Here is a 20570-nt window from a genome sequence, read left to right as displayed (position 1 = left end):
TTCTGGAAGATTTTTCTTTTTTTTTTCTTTTTTTTTTCATTTTTATAAATTTATTTTTTATTGGTGTTCAATTTGCCAACATATAGAATAACACCCAGTGCTCATCCCATCAATGCCCACCTCAGTGCCTGTCACCCAGTCACCCCCACCCCCCGCCCACCTCCCCTTCCACCACCCCTAGTTCGTTTCCGAGAGTTAGGAGTCTTTCATGTTCTGTCTCCCTTTCTGAAATTTCCCACTCATTTTTTCTCCTTTCCCCTTTATTCCCTTTCACTATTTTTTATATTCCCCAAATGAATGAGACCATATAATGTTTGTCCTTCTCCGATTGACTTATTTCACTCAGCATAATACCCTCCAGTTCCATCCACATCGAAGCAAATGGTGGGTATTTGTTGTTTCTAATGGCTGAGTAATATTCCATTGTATACATAAACCACATCTTCTTTATCTGGAGGATTTTTCTATAAAATTGCAACTGTTTCTTTTAATGCTTGATAAAACTAGACTATAAACATTGCAAGACTGTCTGGTGTTCTCTTCCTAGGGAAGATTCTAGGTAGTGATACCACATCTTTAATAGTTGTGGGGGTTTTCGATTTCCTTCAATCTGATGCTGACAGTTTTGTATTTTGCCTGCTGTCATTTATAACTATGTCTATAATAACAGCAATCTGGCCTATTAAAAGCACTCAAATATTTGTTGATATAAGTTTGGAAATTAAACATACATTTCTCTATTTTCTGAGCATTCTCTTTCATGTGGTTTTTATTTTTATATCAATGAAGAGGAAAACCCCCTATTTTTAAAAGCAGCATTTTTAAATCTGTGTTCCTGTCACAAGAGTTACTCGACAAAAAAGAAATCCAAATAAGTTTGGTTAACAAAATATTCTATATCTAATTCTTTAAGATTTACAGTACAATAAATTTATTAAAGATTGCATAAACTTATAGTAGAGAAATCTGTTATTTTAACTCTGTATCTCACCAAAATAGCCACAGATCCCATTTCTTCCATAATGCTTAACATTTCAAAACATGTTTTAGAAAATCAACAACAATCAGGAAACACGTATGTTGCATTGTGAATGAAAAGAACCAAAAATATAAATATCATAAATACATTAATATACAAATATGTGGATATAGTCTACCAATATATATAAACACATATATATATAAGTATATATCTATACAGAGAAATAAATAAAGATTTATGTGGGTGTAAATATATGTGTATGCAGAAATAAAATAGATGTTCTACTTGCCTCAGAAAAGTTCTTAGACTCTTGACCAAATTTTTAATTGTAATTCTTTGGGTAGTGGGATTCCAAGCTATCTTTTTGTTGTTGTTTATATCTATTTTTCTACACTAAATGGATTGATTCTAGAAAGGGAATAAATGAGGTTTAAAACTATTAGATTACCATAAAATCTAAGTTAGCCTCAGAACAAAGGGTGATAGTTAAACACTCCCACTAATCAAGTGAACTTCATCAAAGATTCTGTCTTAGATACACCTTGGAAGTCATTCCAAGCAAAACATGCTCAGGTCTATCTAAGTTACCTCATAATGGAACAACAATACTTAGAAACCGGACACAGAATCAACTTCGTTGATGGAGGAATTTGACAGACTTAAACCTCTGATGTAATTTTTCCTCCTATGATACTCTGGCTGCACTGTCACAGCAAAGAAAGTTGTTATCTCAGGCTAAGAATGCCATCATTAAGCAGTTGTCATGATATACCTTTATGATACACCACGCAATTACCGATTATCTCCACTTAGGCAGTCAGCAGTAGTTAAGAGTCATCAGGGACCTTGACAGGTTATGTCTTCCTGTTCTCTATGCTGTTGATGCTTTCAAGGATACCATTAGCAATAGAGGTGGACAAAGCCTTCTCATTCACTCCCATCAAGGCTGGACTGCATAGACATGGATCACCATAAATAAACTCATTGGATGGGAATGATTTTTGACATAGCTACAGTAGAACAAAAGAGTACTACCAACTCTATTTTGTAAAAAAAAAAAAGTAGGTTTAAAGTTCTGATTGAATCAATTATTTCAAGACCATTTGTGACAAATACCCACCACTTTCACTTAAACAGAAAATGTTAAAAGAATATTCTTTTTGTTGATAATTTATTTTTATATCACATTTTATGATACATTAATAGAAGAATAAATTACCCATAAACTTGCTTATCAGAATAAGGAAAGAGGTCACCATACCAACCAGAGTTCTGTCAAAAGTTCCATTAAAACTCACAGTAATCTCTATACATTCTTTCTCCCATTCTTCTCCACCCAACTCTTTGAACCTCCTCCAATCAGGCATTTACCTCTATAACACCCCCCAAACAACTCTTAAAAGGTCACTGCTGACCTCCACTTGCTGAATCCAGTAACAAATTCTCAGACCTCATCTCACTGGATCTGTAAAGTAGCAACTGATACAGTTGTTTGTCCTTCTTAAAGCCCTAATTCTTTTTTTTTTCCAAGATTTTATTTATTTATGATAGACATAGAGAGAGAGAGAGAGAGAGAGAGGCAAAGACACAGGCAGAGGGAGAGGCAGGCTCCATGCCGGGAGCCCGACGTGGGACTCAATCCTAGGGCTCCAGGATCGCGCCCTGGGCCAAATGCAGGCGCTAAACCGCTGAGCCACCCAGGGATCCCCTTAAAGCCCTAATTCTATATTTGGTTTCCAAGATACCAACCTCTTATTTCTCTTCCTACTTCAATGGCCACACCCGTTTGGCCTCCTTTGCTGGCTCTCATCTCCTAATCTGTTACACAATAAACTTCCCCAGAGCTTAATTCTTTTTTTTTTTTTAAGAATGAATGAATGCGGGATGCCTGGGTGGCTCAGCGGTTGAGCGTCTGCCTTTGACTCAGGTCCTGATCCCGGTATCCAGGATCGAGTCCCACATCGGGGTCCTTGCGGGGAGCCTGCTTCTCCCTCTGCCTATGTCTCTGCCTCCCTCTGTGTCTCTTATGAATAAATAAAATATTTAAAAAAGAATGAATGAATGTAAAAAAAAGAATGAATGAATGTATTTATTTCTTTGCTTGTTTGAAAGAGACAGAGAAAGTGCATTAGATTGGTGAGGAGGAGCAGAAGGAGAAGGACAAGCAGACTCCCCGCTGAGTGTGGAGCCTGATGGGGGGCTTGATCCCACACCCTGAGATCATAACCTGAGCTGAAATAGAGTCAGATGCTTAACCAACTGAGCCACCCAGGCCTCCCTCCAACCCCAGAGCTTAATTCTTAACCTCTCTGCCATCTCTAATCAATACTGAGGGTCCCATCAAGTCTTAGAGTTTAAAATGGCACATTGACTACTCCCAAGAATCTCTTTCCATCCTGGACCTGTTCTCTGAATCCCAGACTTGTATGTTCAACTTCCTGGCAATATCTCATCAGCATGCAATCCTAACATACCCAGAAAAGACTTCTGATTCCCCCAACTACACTTGCTCCTCCTACAGTCTTCATCTCAGAAATGGCAATTCAATCTTTCTAGTTGCTCAGAGCTAAACCCTTAGAGTCCTATCTTCTTAAATCCCAACATCAATATATTAACAAATCCTGTCAGTTTTACTGTGAAAATACTATATGCCCAGAACCTCACCACCTCCCATCACCAACACTGCCAATGTTCGGATCCAACTTTCCCCATCACCTCCTACCTGGATTGGCACAACAGCCTGCTAACTGGGCACTCTGTTCCTGCTTCCACCTCCCTTTAGGTCTACACCCATCCTAGCAGCCAGATACTGTCAAAAAGTAAATCACATCCTATCACTCTGTTGCTCGGACTCCACCAATGACCACCCATTTCATTCAGAATAAAATCCAAGTCATAACAACAACCTACAAAACTACAAGGTGAAGCTCCTGTCATTTCTCTGACTCCCTCACACACTCCACAGCTGAACTTGCTGCTCAAGAGAGTAGGAAGGCACCAGCCTTGGAACTTGGGTGAACCACCTTCCTGGGACACTAGTCCCCAGATATAGAATGATGATGATATGGCAGGACAACAGGTATAAACTGAAACTATCCCAGGCAAAGGGAGATGTGCAGTCCCCTGTCCAGACAAGCACCCAGGCTCCCACCCTCCACCTCTGCTCAAATACCATCCTATCAGAGAGAATTACCAACCAACCTATGTAACAGAGTAACGTCTGCTCTTTCTGCTTTTCATGTTCCCTTCATCCTGCTTTATATTTCTCAATAACTTAACAGTCTCTCTGCCCTTTATTTTTTTTTTAAATTTTATTTATTTATTCATGAGAGACACAGAGAGAGACAGAGAGAGAAGCAGGCTCCATGCAGGGAGCCCGATGTGGGACTCGATCCGGGGACTCCGGGATCAGGTCCTGGGCTGAAGGCAGATGCTCAACCACTGAGCCACCCAGGCATCCCTCTCTCTGCCCTTTAAATGTTAAGTACCTCTGGAGGATTAAAATAATTATTAATTTAACATGACTAAATTAAATCAGATAAAAACTTGCTCATGCAACATTTCTAGTATACCACAAAAAAGATGTTGAAGAACAAATATAGTTATAAATGATCTTACCAAGTACATAAGTATTATTGGGATGGCAGGGGAAAAAAAGGGAGAGGAATTTTTAAAAAAATATCTTAATACCAGCCTTAGAAAGAAGAAAGTTTCACTACTTTTAAGAATTGCTAGGAAGTTTGAGAGCAAGAACTCACACTGAGCGTCTGGCACTCACAAAGAAGCATTCAACACACAGGAGCTTTAATTATTGGAGAAACGGTTTTGTCCACAGCTTAAGATATACAACCCACATTTTCTGCAACGCAAGCATTTCTAAACATATCTTTCTCGAGTGTTTTCTTCCTACCAAAAAAAAAGCCACCATCATAGCACGCATTAAAACATTACCTTCATCTTCTTTTTAATTATTGAAGTATAATTGACATATGATATTGTGTTGGTTTCAAGTATATAACACTGATTCAACAATACTATGCGTTACTCCAAGCTCACCATGATAAGTGTAGTCAGCATCTGTTACTAAACAACATTATTACAATATTAACTGTATCCCCTATGCTATTTCTCGGACTTCTCATCTCTATGACTTATTTACAGATGGCCAACAGACATATGAAAAGGTGCTCAATATCATTAACCATCAGAGAAATGTACATCAAAATCACAAGGAGATATCACCTCACACCTGTCAGAATAGCTAGTATCAAAAAGACAGAGGTGTTTGTAAAGATATGGAGCAAAGCAAACCCCCATGAACCATTGGTGGTGATGTAAATTGGTGCAATCACTATACAAAACAGTATGGAGATTCCTCAAAAAAGTAAAAACTGAAATACCATATTATTCAATAAAACCACTACTAGGCATTTACCCAAAGAAAACAAAAACACTAACTCAAAGGATAAATGCATCCCTATGTTTATTGCAGCATTATTTATAATAGCCAAGACATGGAAACAACCCAGGTGTCCATCAACAGATAAATGGATAAAGAAGATGTGGTACATACACACACACAAACCAATATTTTGGCCATACTTGGCCAAAAAAAAGAATGTAATTTCACCTTCATCTGGAAGCAGCAAATGACAGTATACCTGTGGGTATATACTGTGGGTACGAATGTGTGCATATGCTTACATATTGTAAATGTACTTTAGGTAACTTACGATGGAGCCACCTGTCACTAGAAAAGAGACCAAACTAGAAAAGTAGGTTTTTGTAAAAGAAAAATAGAAAATAAATAGTAACTATGACTTACTAGGAGAATTTGCTGTGAGTCAAAGACTTCTCTAAGCACAGACATCAATCAGGATTTGAACGAAGTCAGGCATTCCAGAACCTGCTTCCTTAACCACTATATGCTATTAAGTCTGACAACTGTTTTGTGCTTTGCCATGAGAACAACAGAAACAAACTTCTGAGTGGCACACAAAGTGTTCATGGTGACTCTACATGTCATTACAAAGTAAAGGATCTGTTGTATGTTAAAGGCCTTTTATAAAATCAACCACATCAGTGAGGTCCCATAGCATTCTGGGTACTCCTGACTCCCCCTTCTTGCCTACAAATTCGCCAGTACTAAATATTGTTTGCTGACGGATTTTCACATCTATTTTTCCATCCTCTTCTATGTTTTTCTCTATATTGCAAGGACTGCAAAGCTAAAGACAGCATTTCCCAGACCCCCTTATTAACAGGATTCAGGGTGGATTCTATCAACAAGATACACTTGTGTAAGATTTGGAAGACAGAAAAAAGAGAGCTATTCCTTTTCACCAGGGGAAGTATACCACATTCTACCCCCGCAGTACCAGCTGCATGGGTGTGGGAAGCTGGAAGATCAGTAGTGATTTCCTCACCTGCTTGGGTTTCAAGGCAGTGAAGGATCATCAAGGAAGAAGATGATCTTACCACCAGTGGGAAAAAAATGCCAGTTATCTATGACAAGCAGCATCAAAGCAGTTATTTAAATTATCATCTATGATATTTTTTCTCTGCTTTTCCAGCCATCCTCTTGCTTCTTCCCTAGAACACCCTACTCTTCTTTCTTTTCTGAGCCAGCTGTTTCCCTAGAGTTCTCAAAATCAGAGACAACTGGCCAAGTTCCAGGAGCAGCAAAGAAAAACTCAAGTGGTGCAGACCTTCAAACTTGAGATTAGTATTTATTAAAGATGACCTGACAGAGGAGGAAGTGGGTTTATCAAATTCTGCTTCTAGACATCAAAAAGTAACTGCGACACCAGACTTGTAAACAGCTAGAAAGTTGGAAACAATAAATATGAAACACTGGACAATAGGAAACTCAGGACTAGGATCCTTTTAAGAAGTGAAGTAAATGAGATGAGCTTGCACTTATATGTGAGATGAAGTGAGAGAAGCTAGATCCAATGTTTCTAATTCTTGGGTCATTTCCTTTGTTTCTCTCTCATCTGCTTCAATCTCAGAGCTCTACAACCTAAAAAGCTCAACTTGGGAGCTTCACAAGGATCTACTATATACCTAATTTATTTCCCTAGCATTCTGCTTTTATTCCATTCCTACCAAATGAAATATTTTGAGAACAGGAATGCCCTCACCCTGAGTAAAGAATGAGGGGCAGGGAACAAAATGAAAGGGGAGGAGGGGAAGGGGAAAGAAGCAAAGGACTCTAGTTAGAAATATGTAATACCCTTTGGAGTATGGAACAGAAAAAAGTACATAGAAATTGTGCCTCTGTTCAACATATACTGAGTACATGAAAGTCATTATACAAAAAGATGATGTTTAACACTGGTTAGGAAGAAGAATTCTTAACAGGTTGCCAAGAGAAACCAAACTTATTTGGTTTCACAAATTACTCCTTGATCTAGGTCAACCAAAAGTCCAAATTTGAACCTATGGCCTTAGAGTGCTATGTAACATCAAAGTCCATCTCTTGGATTCCATAGAACCCCTGGCATGAAAGGAAACTATAGCCTCACTTTACGACCATATGAGAATTAATTTAAGATTGTGGATGCCTTGGAACTAGAGCATCATCAGCAAACAAGGGAGCTCCTGGCACAGATATTCTGGGTGTGCTCATAGGCTATGTAGATTCATTCAAGGGTGAAGCTCCCAAGCCATGGAGCAGTATCTTGCCAATGATGCTTTGGAAAGTACACAGACTCATCCCCTGACTCCTGCCTTTGGAGTCCTGAAGAGGTAGAGCCTGTGTTGGCCTTCACAGTTGGATTCGGGGCCTCCCAGATCTGCAAGTATAAATGTCCTGCACCATATCTCTTTCCTTTCACTAACCCTGTCATCTGCGCTTAGAAGAGGCTTTAAATATACTGCCTGAAGGGTGGTCCTGGGTTCCAAGAAGTAAAGCCCTTGTGATGAATCCTGACAAATGGAATCTCATTGCTCAGATAGTTTCTCCATATCAAACTACTTCCCAGGTCACTGGTTAACCTCAAATCAGTTCCCACCCCTGGTCTCATCAGAGGCTTTAGGGCCTGTACAGGCTTACAAAATGCTCAGAGAACCATGCTGTTCAATCCTCCATGTGGCATTGGAATGTCAGGGGAATTAAGTGTATATGTAGCCTACTCCTATATAAATATATATAATATAATAGAAATAAATAAATGAAGAGTTTAATACAGGAAAAACAAACACTACTTTTGAAAAACCACTTACATCCAAAGAATCTTCCTTCAACAGGATAAGGGCCATATTCTGTGATACCAACCGGCAGGAATATCCTAGAGTTGGAGAAAGAGCAACACAAGTGAGTTAGTTTATCATTCCTTCCATGAATTCATCACTTTTCAATAGCTTTTTTTTTAAGATTGTATTTATTTATTCATGAGAGACCAAGAGAGAGAGGCAGAGACACACAGAGAGAAGCAGGCTCCATGCAGGGCACCCGATGTGAGACTCCATCCCGGAACTCCAGGATCACTCCCTGGGCCAAAGGCAGGTGCTCAACTGCTGAGCCACCCAAGCGTCCCTCAGTAGCTATTTAAATTCAGCCTCCCTTCTTACAGCTTTCTTATTACCTTTTTAAGCCTGTTGGGGAAGACAAAGGAATTGGACAAGCGGCAGGGTAGGAAATATAAGTTCTTTAAGTAGATTTTGATTCTTGCAGACAGCTTGAATAGAGCTAGCTGGGGAAGTCTTCATAACTATTGGCTAAAACAAGTATTTGTCAATTTTCTGTGGATTTTTATTTATGCTTGTATAACATCAGTGTAAGTTTTGAATTATCTTTTAAAAACAGCTAACGCTTTAGGAAGATACATGGAATCTAATGGTGTTTCCAAATCAGCATAAACAAGTCTACCCTATCAAGATTCATTTGTTTGTTTAAAAAATAGGTAACTCTCACAACAGATTTCAAAGGAATACTACGTACATCAAGGGAATCACTTTTCCTACCCAGGTTCAAAGCAGTCCCCACTTCAAGAATTAGTTTAAAAAAAAAACCTAAGTTTTTTAAACCTTAGTTTAAAAAAAAAAAAAGCTTTAGAACAAAAGTACATACTCCAAAACTGATTCTTATCAATAATTTCCATCACATTTAAAAATAATTATCATTATAGGCTAAAGAAGATACTCTTCTACTTTTCCTCTCAGAAGGTGAACATATTTCCTCTGAACCACTTCCCTACTCAGGCTTTGCAATCCACTCCAAAATACCTAGAGACACTGTGTGATACCACAGACCAGGATGAGAGGTCCCCCCCTCAAAGTAGCATACTAGAAAAGAGCAGGTCCAGCAAATCCTAAGACCTGGGATGTCTGTCAGGACTGGACTCTTTCTTTCAAGCTACCCTCGGTGTCCCTTGAGAGAGCTGGCACTTCTCACCAATGTCCAATCTCAATTTATATCATTGCAAGAAAAGAATCCCTCCACCTAGAAAAGTGGCACTCACAGGTTTTTTTTTCCCCCTCAGCACCTGAAGATAAAAGATTAATGATTCTCAGAAACATGAAACGAATCATCAGCACGGAGAATTACAACCTCTGAGCAAGTATCTATCTGGGTGACAATCTCAAGGAAGGGGCTCAACTAGTGCTGTCCCTAAGGCAAGTAGGACCCTGGATCCTCCTCCACAGAACAGCTAAAATATCCATTCCTACAGATGGCATATTTAAGTGGAAAAGGAATCAGGCATTTAACTAATGGCAAGTCCAAGAGCTGCTGCATTTAAGTGACAATTCCACTCAATAGGGCTTTTTGCTATGCTGAGGAAACCCTATTAAAAGGCACCAAATAGATTCAAGACACACAAAAATTAAGACCAAGAAAAACCTTGTTTTGCTGTTGTTGTTTAGGAAGGAGAGAGACAATAAATATTTGTTTATTTTGGAATGTACAAAGTATATTCTTCACTAACAACTGCCATTTCAGAAGAATACTTTGTAGATCACCTCAGAACACAAGTCTTTAAGCACAAACTTACGGTTTTTCATTCAAATATTTTTTAAAGCAATACCATATATAGTCCAGACCGTTAACAGTAGTTACCTCAAGGGAATGAGATTATTTTGCTTGTTAAAACCACTATACATTATCTTAAAAACCAAAACAAACTGAATAATTTAAAATCATAATGCCACATGGGCAAATGCCTGTTTAACCTCTAAGACAAAATAAAGGGAAGAAAGACTAAACAATTTTCTATACATCTTCAAACTTGTCCAAGTCCATATTTTAACAATAATGATGAGTAAAAATGAGACTTTCCCACAATGCCATTCAAAGTTCTGCCTGATAGGACTGACATAATTGAAGTCTTTGTCTACCATTAAAATTTTACAAATGTATTCTTTTTTCCTATCAATTCTTAGATCAGGTCCAGAAGGGAGGTCTACACTTTATTTTCATTTACAATAGGGGATGTTGCACCTTTAATTATATCCCACTATGGGAGGACTACTCCTTCTTTATATCCCCAGAGACCTCAAGCAACTTCATGCAACATAGAATGTTACAAATTTAGTATAACTAACGCAAAAGGATTTGCTAGTAGTTTTAGATTTGAACAACAGCTGCAGAAGTGAGCTGTAATTTTTAAACCCTAGCTTGTTGCTTTATTTTCTATTTTTCAGTTTCAGCAAAATGCTGCTTGACAACTGAAGCTGCACAAAGATATTATGGAAAAACTCTAAGTATTTTTCTAGTCATTGCAGGAGAGGCAAGAAATAAAACCACTGACACATCCATGAATTTAAAAACACAAAACTAAAGGTTTCTGGAAATAGGTTTTGTGTTGTTGTTTTTTTTTTTTAATTTGGAAAATGAAGTGAGATTCTGCTTAGAGAATTATCACACAGAACACCTGCAGTGACAGAACATGGAAGTTAAACACAGTTAATTGTGACTTAGCTAATGTGGCAAATTAAATTATGTCAACCCCAGTTTGGTGTGCTTGATTTCTAATGTTTGTGGATAAAATGAGATCAACTCTTGGAGAAGAGCCAGGTATGAAATGTCAATCCACACTTGTAAATTGAGGTCTAGTTCTTTTAATCTTGCAATCTAAAAAAACGGCCATAAAAATCAATGAGAGAAGAACCTCTGGGATTTCACTTTTTACTGTAGCTGAAATTAACAGCATACTACAAAAGTGTTTAGTCTTTCTACTACCTGAGTATAACCAATATTCAAAGCAATCAAAACATTACAGACTTAATGGTACTTAGAACAGGACTTCATTTTAAGAAAATAATCATCCATGCTAGAAAGTATCACCAAACCAAATCTCTCAGATCTCGCAGTCATTCTCTCTCTCTTTTGAGATAAATTCACATTGTCAAAGATACCCAAATCCAGACTTCTTTGGAGACATTTCTGGAAGGGTTAGGAATAGTTTATCCTTACTAACCATGTATCTTAGGGTCGGTTTAAAAAAGCTACCAATTGCTAGGCTTCAGCATGGTTCTAAACCTTCAGTAAGTGTGTTGGTCCTAAATATTTTCAGAGACAGTCTGATCAATATTTGAGGATAAAGGTATGAAACACATTGCCAGACATCAGGAATGGGTAATGAAAGGTGGTATTCTTAATCTATTCCAGATAGGGTCAAAGAGGCTCAGTACAAAGAGTTCTCCATTATCCAGAGAGCCAGGAAGCTAAGGACTCATCCACAGAACCACATATCTAGGCAGCTTTCCCTCCAGATCCTTCTCAGTACAGCTGCATCACAGGTAAGAGCACATGTCCTCAGCCTTGCCTCACGAACCCACTCCCCCCACCAAACTAGACTGTCCTGACCCATTCTATGCTCAGACTTTTTACTTCATTTTTTTTCAATTTAAATTAAATTAGCCAACACATAGTACATCACTAGTTTCAGATGTAGAGTTCAATAATTTACTAGTTGCCTATAACACCCAGTGCTCATCACATCACATTTCCTCCTTAATGCCTTTTATTTTAAATAAATTCTTGAAGGCTCAAGTTTTAAACCTATGTTATCTATGAAGCTTCCCTGGTCTTTTTTGACTCATATATTTCTCCTTCTGGGAAGTCGATATCAACTGTCACAGGTACATGCTCAGATGTTCAGCACTTTCATAGTCTTTGTCATCTAGGCTAAGTTGCTTGGTATTTCTGTGCCTCAGTTCTATCTTTAAAAAAGGGTTGATGGCTATCTCCAAGGAATCAAATATAAAACTGACAGAACTGAGCACAGTATTTGGCACATTATAGCCAACATTCACTATTAACACTAGTCATGCTTAATATCTATCCTGCACAATTAGTACTGTCTCATCTATTTGACTCTCTGCTTTGTCTCAGAATTAATTCCTGCCCCAATTAGGGAATGTGAGTTCCCTGAGCCTAGAGTACAGCATCTGGCAACAATGCCCCAGCTGCAGGTAATCAAGAAATAACGGGGCTGACTTTTTTGTGAAAAGCAACACTCAGATTGAGACCACCACCAATGTCCCAGCTTCACTAAAAACAGAAATTTGTCTTCCTTTCAGTGGGCAAGGCAAGCTACAGGCAATAATAGGAGGAGCAGGCACCATATTTATTCACTTTTTAAAAAATTAAACTTCTAAGACTGTAAGATGTGGTTTAAAAGTATTAAATGAGTAACAACAATTTAGAAATGGTTTATAATAAAAGCTCTTTCCTACTTAATGACTCCAAAATGAAATACACACTAGGATTTTTTTCTCATTCATCCTACATCCATTAGAAAAAAATTAGAGATTCCATAGACTTCACATCTATTGTATACCTATTTAATAGATGTTTTATTCAGTGGTAATAAGGAAATGACACGATTCACATCTATTGTATACCTATTTAATAGATGTTTTATTCAGTGGTAATAAGGAAATGACACGATTCACAAAAAATTAGAGATTCCATAGACTTCACATCTATTGTATACCTATTTAATAGATGTTTTATTCAGTGGTAATAAGGAAATGACACGATTCACTACATCTGAAATTTCACTTTAGACTAACGGATGCCAAATTTTTAAGCTAAAAAAGAAAATTGCCAACTCCTTGAAACACAGCTAGTTAGCATACATTCAAGCCCAGCACAGCAGGATTCTGGCATCATGCCAGTTCCAAACTACCTAAAACCCACAGGCAAGAGGACTGTCTACATAGTATTCATTGGCTCCTAAGAGACACACAAATACCCTGGAACTTAATTTGACTAAATATTTCCAAGCTACAACTAAAAGTTACATTTTATAAATGTCTCTTAAACTATGATAGATAAATGCAATGCTGAAGACAGTCAACAACCCCAAACAACAAACATACTGTCACCTCTAAAGGTGAACTCTTACTATACGTACACTAAGAAAATGTGATTAAGTTGTAAGAGTCAACAGTCATAAGACATTCCTATTTCAGGGACGTTGACATATGATAACAATGTGCATCCTGGAAGGGCTGAAACACAAGACCATTGTCTCCCAGTCTTCAAATTTCAGAGAACAGTTATATGAAAGCCATGTGATTCTGTTTAAAATGAGCCCTGCAGCAGAAGTGAAGAGTCCTGAGACCTCATACCAACTTGGTCATTAAATAGAATATAACCTTTATAAACACTTAATTTCCCCCCTTGAGCTGTAAGACCATTCGTATGTAGACTAAAGAAGGAATTCAGAAGGCACTCCTAGCAGAGTGCTGGCACTCAGCAGACATCCCATGAATTTGCTCTCTTGTCCTCCTTTCATGGAGAAGTAGAACTGCCAGACACTTGATCTTTCTCCCAAGTATCTTCTGAGTGCTCAAAACTGCAGATAGAATGCACTACAATGTACAGAATATCCAGTATTATGGAAGACAGATCAATAATGGCTCATATTACCCAGGATATGGGAACATGATTAGTAAACAGGCATACAATCCATACTGTATCTGGAGCATGACCTCATGCTGCTTATAGCTGTCACCTGTGGTCTGGCATGGACAAGTCTAATACAACGTCTGGATGTCTACACTTTGCTGAGCCTTCTGCATAATTTGCAGGCTCAACAGATATCCTAAATCAGAAAATGACATTTAATTCCTTGACACTGCCCAGGATTACCAATGAGTTCTGAATACAAAGGGAAAAAGTAATTCAGGCAAAGCTCTTTCAAAGAATATCAGTTCCCTGGCTGTTGGCTGCATACTTAATAACACCAAAGATATGTCTGAATCCTGATACACTAGAAAAAAAAATGGGAGTAGAAAAAAGCCTTCAGAATACAAGACTTCAGCAAAGTCATCAGCTTCATTATATTTATATAATATAAAGGTTTATATTATTATATATAAGCAGGAAGCATCAACTTCTTGCAGTCTTGCACAGAGTATTTGCTAAGAAAGCTCAATTTTAAAATATCCAATGGCCATGAATGCTTCCAGTACTCAAACTACAAATGTTGCTATACTCTCTTTGAAAAAAAAGTACAGAATAATATAACCATTATTTTTACAAAGTCTTTGGTTGGGTATCAATTATCTTGTAAGGCTCAGAGAAGCCTCATGGCATTCGAGTCAAGCTTTCCTTTATGAATTATAAACCCATGAATTCATTTGCTTTCATTTGTGTCCATTCCAAACTCCTCCAGACTCTGATACACTCAGGTATGACAAAGGGAACAAGCAAGAAAAGGGATGTGTGTGCTGCCCAAGGGCAGAGAGGCCATGAGACAGTGGCCTTTTTCCAGCTAGTACAATGCCAGTGCACTCACATTTGCCTTTTTTTTTTTAAAAGATTTTTAAACAATTTATTTGGTAGAGGGGCGAGAACAGGGTGAGGGGCAGAGGAAGAAGTAGCTCTCCGCTGCACAGGCTGCTTAATGCAGGGCTCGATCCAAGGGCTTTGAGATCATGACCTGAGCCGAAGGCAGCCGCTTAACCAACTGAGCCACCCAGGCGCCCCTCACATTTGCTTCTTACAACAAACACAAGAAAGCACTTAAGGAAGGCATCTGGGGCTAGATGCATAAAAAGGTTAGTCCAGCAGGAACATTCAAGCTCTGTTTTCCAGATCTTATCATTACAGTGCAATTTTAACTCAAGGCATTACTCACTTCTTTGATATTGTTCTCAGAAGCAGAAAGCACTCCCCTAAATTTCCAGCATTTCAGGGCAGCGACCAACTTTATGTACCCTATATGAACAACAGGAGCCACATATCAGTAGCAGGTGTTTTAGCCCAAATTTATATGGGAAATCATACCTGAAGAGACAACATATATACATAGAGAGGGGGCCATTATACGAAAAGCAGGTGTTCACCTTCATTTTACAAAACATCACTGACATCACCAAAGGGCTACACACTCTGGGTTTTTATTTTCTAGTAGTAGTGAGGGATCTGCCCAGAAACATGGACTTTTGTCCAGAAACATGCATTTGAAAGACAATACAAATCAATAGACAAAGTCTGTACCTGAAGCTTCAGAGACTGTTTATGAATCACATAACACTCGCCTATGACTTTAATTTTGGTTGTATGGGAGCCCAACTGCATGAGCCCAACCTTGCTAAGAAATGACTAAATGACTCTTGTCTACTAAACAAACAACAAAAAAATTCACTTCAGAGGGTAGGGTCCTTACATACTCATTTTATCACATATGCACCCGGGGTTGTTATGCCATAATGGTGCTAGAAGTACCAGATAACTTTTGAGTAACTTAAATAACCAAAATGAGATCTTTTCAAATTAGTCATTTCAACTCCTTTCACGCTGAAAATGTGCCTCTTTAACATCAATGAAGTTATCTGGTCTTAAAATTCCCTTTCTTCAATTCTCATTTCTGTGATGTTTAGCAAGCAAAGAGGTTACCAATCCAGACAGGGAAGGGAAGGAAAGATACAACATTCTTGGAAGACCCATTAGCTGGTAAAATAATTCAAGTACTTATAATTATTTAAAATTATAATGCATATTAAACTTAGCAAAAACATGATCTCAGTCTCAGACTAGAATTTTGTGAAGAAAGCAGTAAGAAAAAGTCATCAAATCTTGAATTCTGTATCCTATATAAATAAATTTGTTTAATACATTTCAGGGAGATACAATAGTTTTAATGTTACAGGCAGATAATGCTCACTAAAACATCTTCATTTGATTTAGGTAAACTTTTCTTGGCCTTAAAACATCATCTGTCAATGCATTTGAGGAAACCTTAGGCACTTTTAAAGATGTTTTCAAAACAATACAAAACCAGCATCAGGAAATTTTAAAATTAATTACCTATATTAATTGCAGTTTCCTGTTTATCTCCTGTCAACACCCAGATTTTAATTTCTGCCTTCAACAGCGTTGCTATGGTTTCTGGAACACCTGCCTGAAGGCGATCTTCTATGGCTGTGGCTCCAAGTAACAGTAAATTCTAGATAGAAAAAGAACTTAAATTAATGACTGGTCCATACTTAAGAGCAACATTAATGACAAAACTGATGCCAAAAGGCAGTCAAAATATTCTAACAGTTCTCTTATTTCTTCTACATTAAAACTTTGTTTGCAGATAATTAATTTGCTGATAACTTCATGTGTGGCATTTCAAAACTATTTGCAATGTTAGAACCACTCGAGACACATAGGCAACCCAGCATTCATCATGTATTTCTTGGTCCCTGGGCATGTTAGAAGAGAAATCACCTAGCAGTAAAGACTATGGGCCAGTCATCCCAAGGACATTCACAGTAGGTAAGCCCTTCCCTCTCACTCCACTGATGAGTAACATACATATTATATTCTGGTTGACACAGGAGAAAAACTGATTCTACATGATAATACTCATCTGACAATACAAGCCTAAGAGACAGGTGATGCTAACAATTTAACAGCAGAGAAGAAAATATCAAATTATCTTAAGATTGAGGAGCCATCAAATGTGGCCCCTGTTATACTTCTTCCAGGCCCATGGAGGGCCAGCTCACAGTGAGGATGGGTATGGATTCACAAGGATATGGAGATGCATCAGCAGCCCTGACCTTGCCTGCTGGTCTGACAGGTTGCAGAGCCCCTGCACAGAGGGCTGTTAAGCACTCACCTACCTCCCGAGTCCTCCTCTGATAGGGCATCATTGCTTGATTTCCCAACTGTGGGTAAAGAGTACCTCCTGAGCAGCCACCACAGGCTTGGTGCCGCACGGGACCATCACCTAAGCAATCGTTTTCTGATTCTAAAAGTAATTTTGGTTATTTCCAGTGAAGCGGAGCAAACGAACACTTGAATCCAGCTCTACTCCTACCAAATTCCATTAAAGTGACAAACAAGTAAATATAAAACTTAAAAATGTAGTATAAAAAAAGTCAAGAGTAATTTTAAAAAACACAAGGAATAATAGAGTTCTAGAAACTGGAAGGAAGATGAATGGGCCAGTGGTTGCTGATATGAAACAGGAAAAGGTAAAGTCCAGCTGCCAGATTTGAGGGAATCTGATACCTAGAAAGCTACCTAATGCCTTGGGATAAACTGCAAAGAGCAGCAACAACAAGGAAATTCAAAGTAAGCAATGTGGAGTAGCTATGGCAAAGGTGGCTATTATTAGAGTAAGTGTGAAAATGCTTAGAACGAACAATGTCCAACCAGCCTACACATTCTGAAGGCTCCTGTAACTCAATAGGGTGAGCAATCTCATTAAGCCTAACCTGAGGTAAGCCCTGAAAGTCACTGACACTGTTTTTGACCTGATACTTCTTAAGATACCATTAACGCTTAGCTAAAGGTGCTTCGACCTCTCAGGTAGCCCATAAAAACTAAGTGTTTCTTAAAGCAAGAAAGACATCATTAAAAGCCAATGGCTAAGATCTGCACAGGAAAAGGGAGTGTGGCCATATGGCAAAATGATTCCTGTCCAAAGACTTTGTTCAGTCCTTGATGGAGCCCCTCACTGGGCATGCAATGACTGTATCGCATGTAATTACCCTCTCTATGATCTCATAGCACTCTTCCAACCGTTGAGCTCTGTCTTTCAATATGGTGCTGGCTTCTTGATAGACTTTCAGCCACTCTTCATACTCATGCTCGGAGAGGTCAGTGTAAGCTACACAGAGGGTCCTCAAGCCTGCAAAACAGCCACAGTGTATCCAGCAATGGAAGCAAGCAGTTTACTTTCCCTCCTAGGTGACATCATGAGGCTCCATTTTATACCAGCATGCTCAAAAAAATTGAAGAAACTATCTGCTTGTTTAGGTCACTCTAATTCAACTTTCACACATCTAAAAAGGGAGTTGAAAAGAGCTCTACTTCATTTTGTTATAAAGCCCCTGGTGCATAAATTTGAGAGTATGTGAGAAGCCACAGAGTGAATTCCCCACAGCAGAGAAGTACAGGAGCTGGGCATGAGCCTTATGCACATGCACCCTTACATGCAGTGGGCAGGTAGCAGCAAGTAGAGGAGGCAGGAGGTACATTTCAAGACAGTAATAAAAGCTCAGTGTGCCATTATGTGAAAGATCCAGGCTTTCAAGCAGATATACATGTGCACGCGCACACACACATGCACACACACACGCACATAGCTGCAGGACCGCACGAAGTTGAGAAAGCGGCCGTCAGCACTTAGGCAAGGCTCCAGCTTTCATCATATTCACTTGCTGGAAACCCTGACATCAGTGTTATTTGAGGCCTTTCACAGAACTCCCTTCCTGTTCTCTATGGGCTCAATGAATTATTGTTTCCTCAAGTCATGGATAAGCCAGTGTCATAAGGATAACATGAGGAGGACAGGGAAACAAGCACATGAGTTTTCTGAGAACAGGAATAACTACAAAGTGATTCTACCCATCATGAGCTGGGCTGCTCGTTCCTTTCATACTTCTGATGAAGTTAGCAGAGTCACATATAGGTAGCTGAGTGTAGACTCTGGTGCACATCTTGTCACTGTCATAGGCACAGAGCATGGGCGGGGGGGGGGCACTAGAAAAGTATACTCCTACGAAGCAAACCAAGTACTGCAAAAAAGGAACACATCCATTCAGAACATGACTGCTCACCCCAAGCATCAGCTACAAACACGTGAAAGTACAATTTCGATGGAAAAACATTTCCAAATTTCACTTACCTTCTGTGGCAAAATATTCCAGGTGGCACAGTGTTTCCTCCATGTATTTTGAGTCTTTTGAAAGTCTGTCAAAAATGACATTATCCTATAAAATAGAGAAACATTGTGACTGGCAATCCCTTAAGTAAGCCTTCCAGTCAGTATTCTAAACCTAGCTTTGTTTTAATGGAGCTTATACAGTGTGCATGAGAATACTTGAGTGGGCAAGTAGAAATACAGCCTTGACCAGACTCAGTCGAGTTTTGGAAAACACACTGGATAGGGATGTGTCCAAACAAAAACTTTTTGGGGAGAACCTTAAGTGTCAAAAGAATTATCGGGGACATAATGGTGCCTACATTTACCTAAATTTGCATAATACATGCCTATGTTTATAACATCTTTATGCAGAAATGGGAAGAGTAACATGCACATCCTAAATTGCTCAAATATACTCTTGCTTCCTGACACTGCAGGAGCTCATAACCAGGGAGTACACAACCCACTAGCCACTGAACACAATTCAGCTAAGGAACACAGCTCAGGATGAAAAACCAAACCACAACTAAGAAGAGCTGCTAGAGAACACACACACACACATGCATGTACACACACATATACGTAAAATCTGAAAGTACTTGAAGATTATCACAGGTCATTATGAATTATTCTATCTTTCCAAAGTCATAACACACTGGTGATGAAACTAGAATCAGAAATCATGATCCAAGGATTTCTCACAACACAGAAAACTGCTATTTCTGAAACCAACTATTGGCTAAAAGCAAGCTTTTCATGGGCCATCATTGCTACACTGGCCTGAACTACCACTACTACTACCCTTCAATGGGCTTTTACTTCAAGTCAATTTTATGGCCAATCTGAAAGAGTCTTTCAACTTTGGGCAAAGTCTCAGGGCGTAATGAGGACAGCGGTCAGGAGAAGCAGCAGATAAACAAAGTAGCCAACAGGGGTGTCCTGCTATGTGAGCTGGTACTTACAGCCCCCTTACAATAGAGTCGAAGTTGGCCTGAAGGAGTTCGAACAATTACAGACATTCTTTTTCTGTCACTGTAAGGGTTAAAAAGAAGAGAGAGAGAGAGAGAGAGAGAGAGAGAGAGAATAGTTGTCATTGGTCTGTATTATAGGACCCATGCCCTATGATTAAGCACCAGACAAATCTAAAGATGATCTGGCCATCCTAAAAATGGCAAAACTCCAATTTCCTTACCTTTTCCTTCAAAGTTGAACTTTAAGTGTATATCTACTACTCTTTTTATTTCTATATAATGGACATAAACCTATTTTTTTCCCTGCCATGAAAACTTGCTAGTATGGTTATTTATAGCAGAAGAGCAGAAACGGAAAATGTGACCATTTACTATGCACATCTAATTTACTTCTGATAATACTCTATACAGGTATTATTTTACAGCTCAAAATGTTAGTAATCTGCCCAGTAAGTAGCAGAGTGGAAGCTTCAATATAAATCCACTTAGTTCAAAAGTCCCTGTGTCTTCTTT

At 38.7% G+C, this 20570-nt stretch overlaps 1 protein-coding gene across 1 annotated transcript in view; it reads right to left on the bottom strand.

Annotated features, from left to right (window-relative positions):
• Positions 1–20570, bottom strand: part of ATP8A2 (ATPase phospholipid transporting 8A2) — a 491575-nt gene that overhangs the window by 372736 nt on the left and 98269 nt on the right. Inside the window, exons 19-23 of the mRNA XM_055317488.1 lie at positions 20049–20118; positions 19069–19153; positions 17930–18069; positions 16251–16389; positions 8210–8274 (exon numbers count right to left, since the gene is read on the bottom strand). Coding sequence (XP_055173463.1) covers positions 8210–8274; positions 16251–16389; positions 17930–18069; positions 19069–19153; positions 20049–20118 — 499 coding nt within the window. The remainder of the gene's footprint in view (positions 1–8209; positions 8275–16250; positions 16390–17929; positions 18070–19068; positions 19154–20048; positions 20119–20570) is intronic.

Source organism: Nyctereutes procyonoides, unplaced genomic scaffold, assembly GCF_905146905.1.
Source record: "Nyctereutes procyonoides isolate TBG_1078 unplaced genomic scaffold, NYPRO_anot_genome, whole genome shotgun sequence".
Taxonomy (NCBI): domain Eukaryota; kingdom Metazoa; phylum Chordata; class Mammalia; order Carnivora; family Canidae; genus Nyctereutes; species Nyctereutes procyonoides.
The sequence above is the reverse complement of the archived record's forward strand: the minus strand, read 5'-3'. Positions and strand labels throughout refer to the sequence as shown.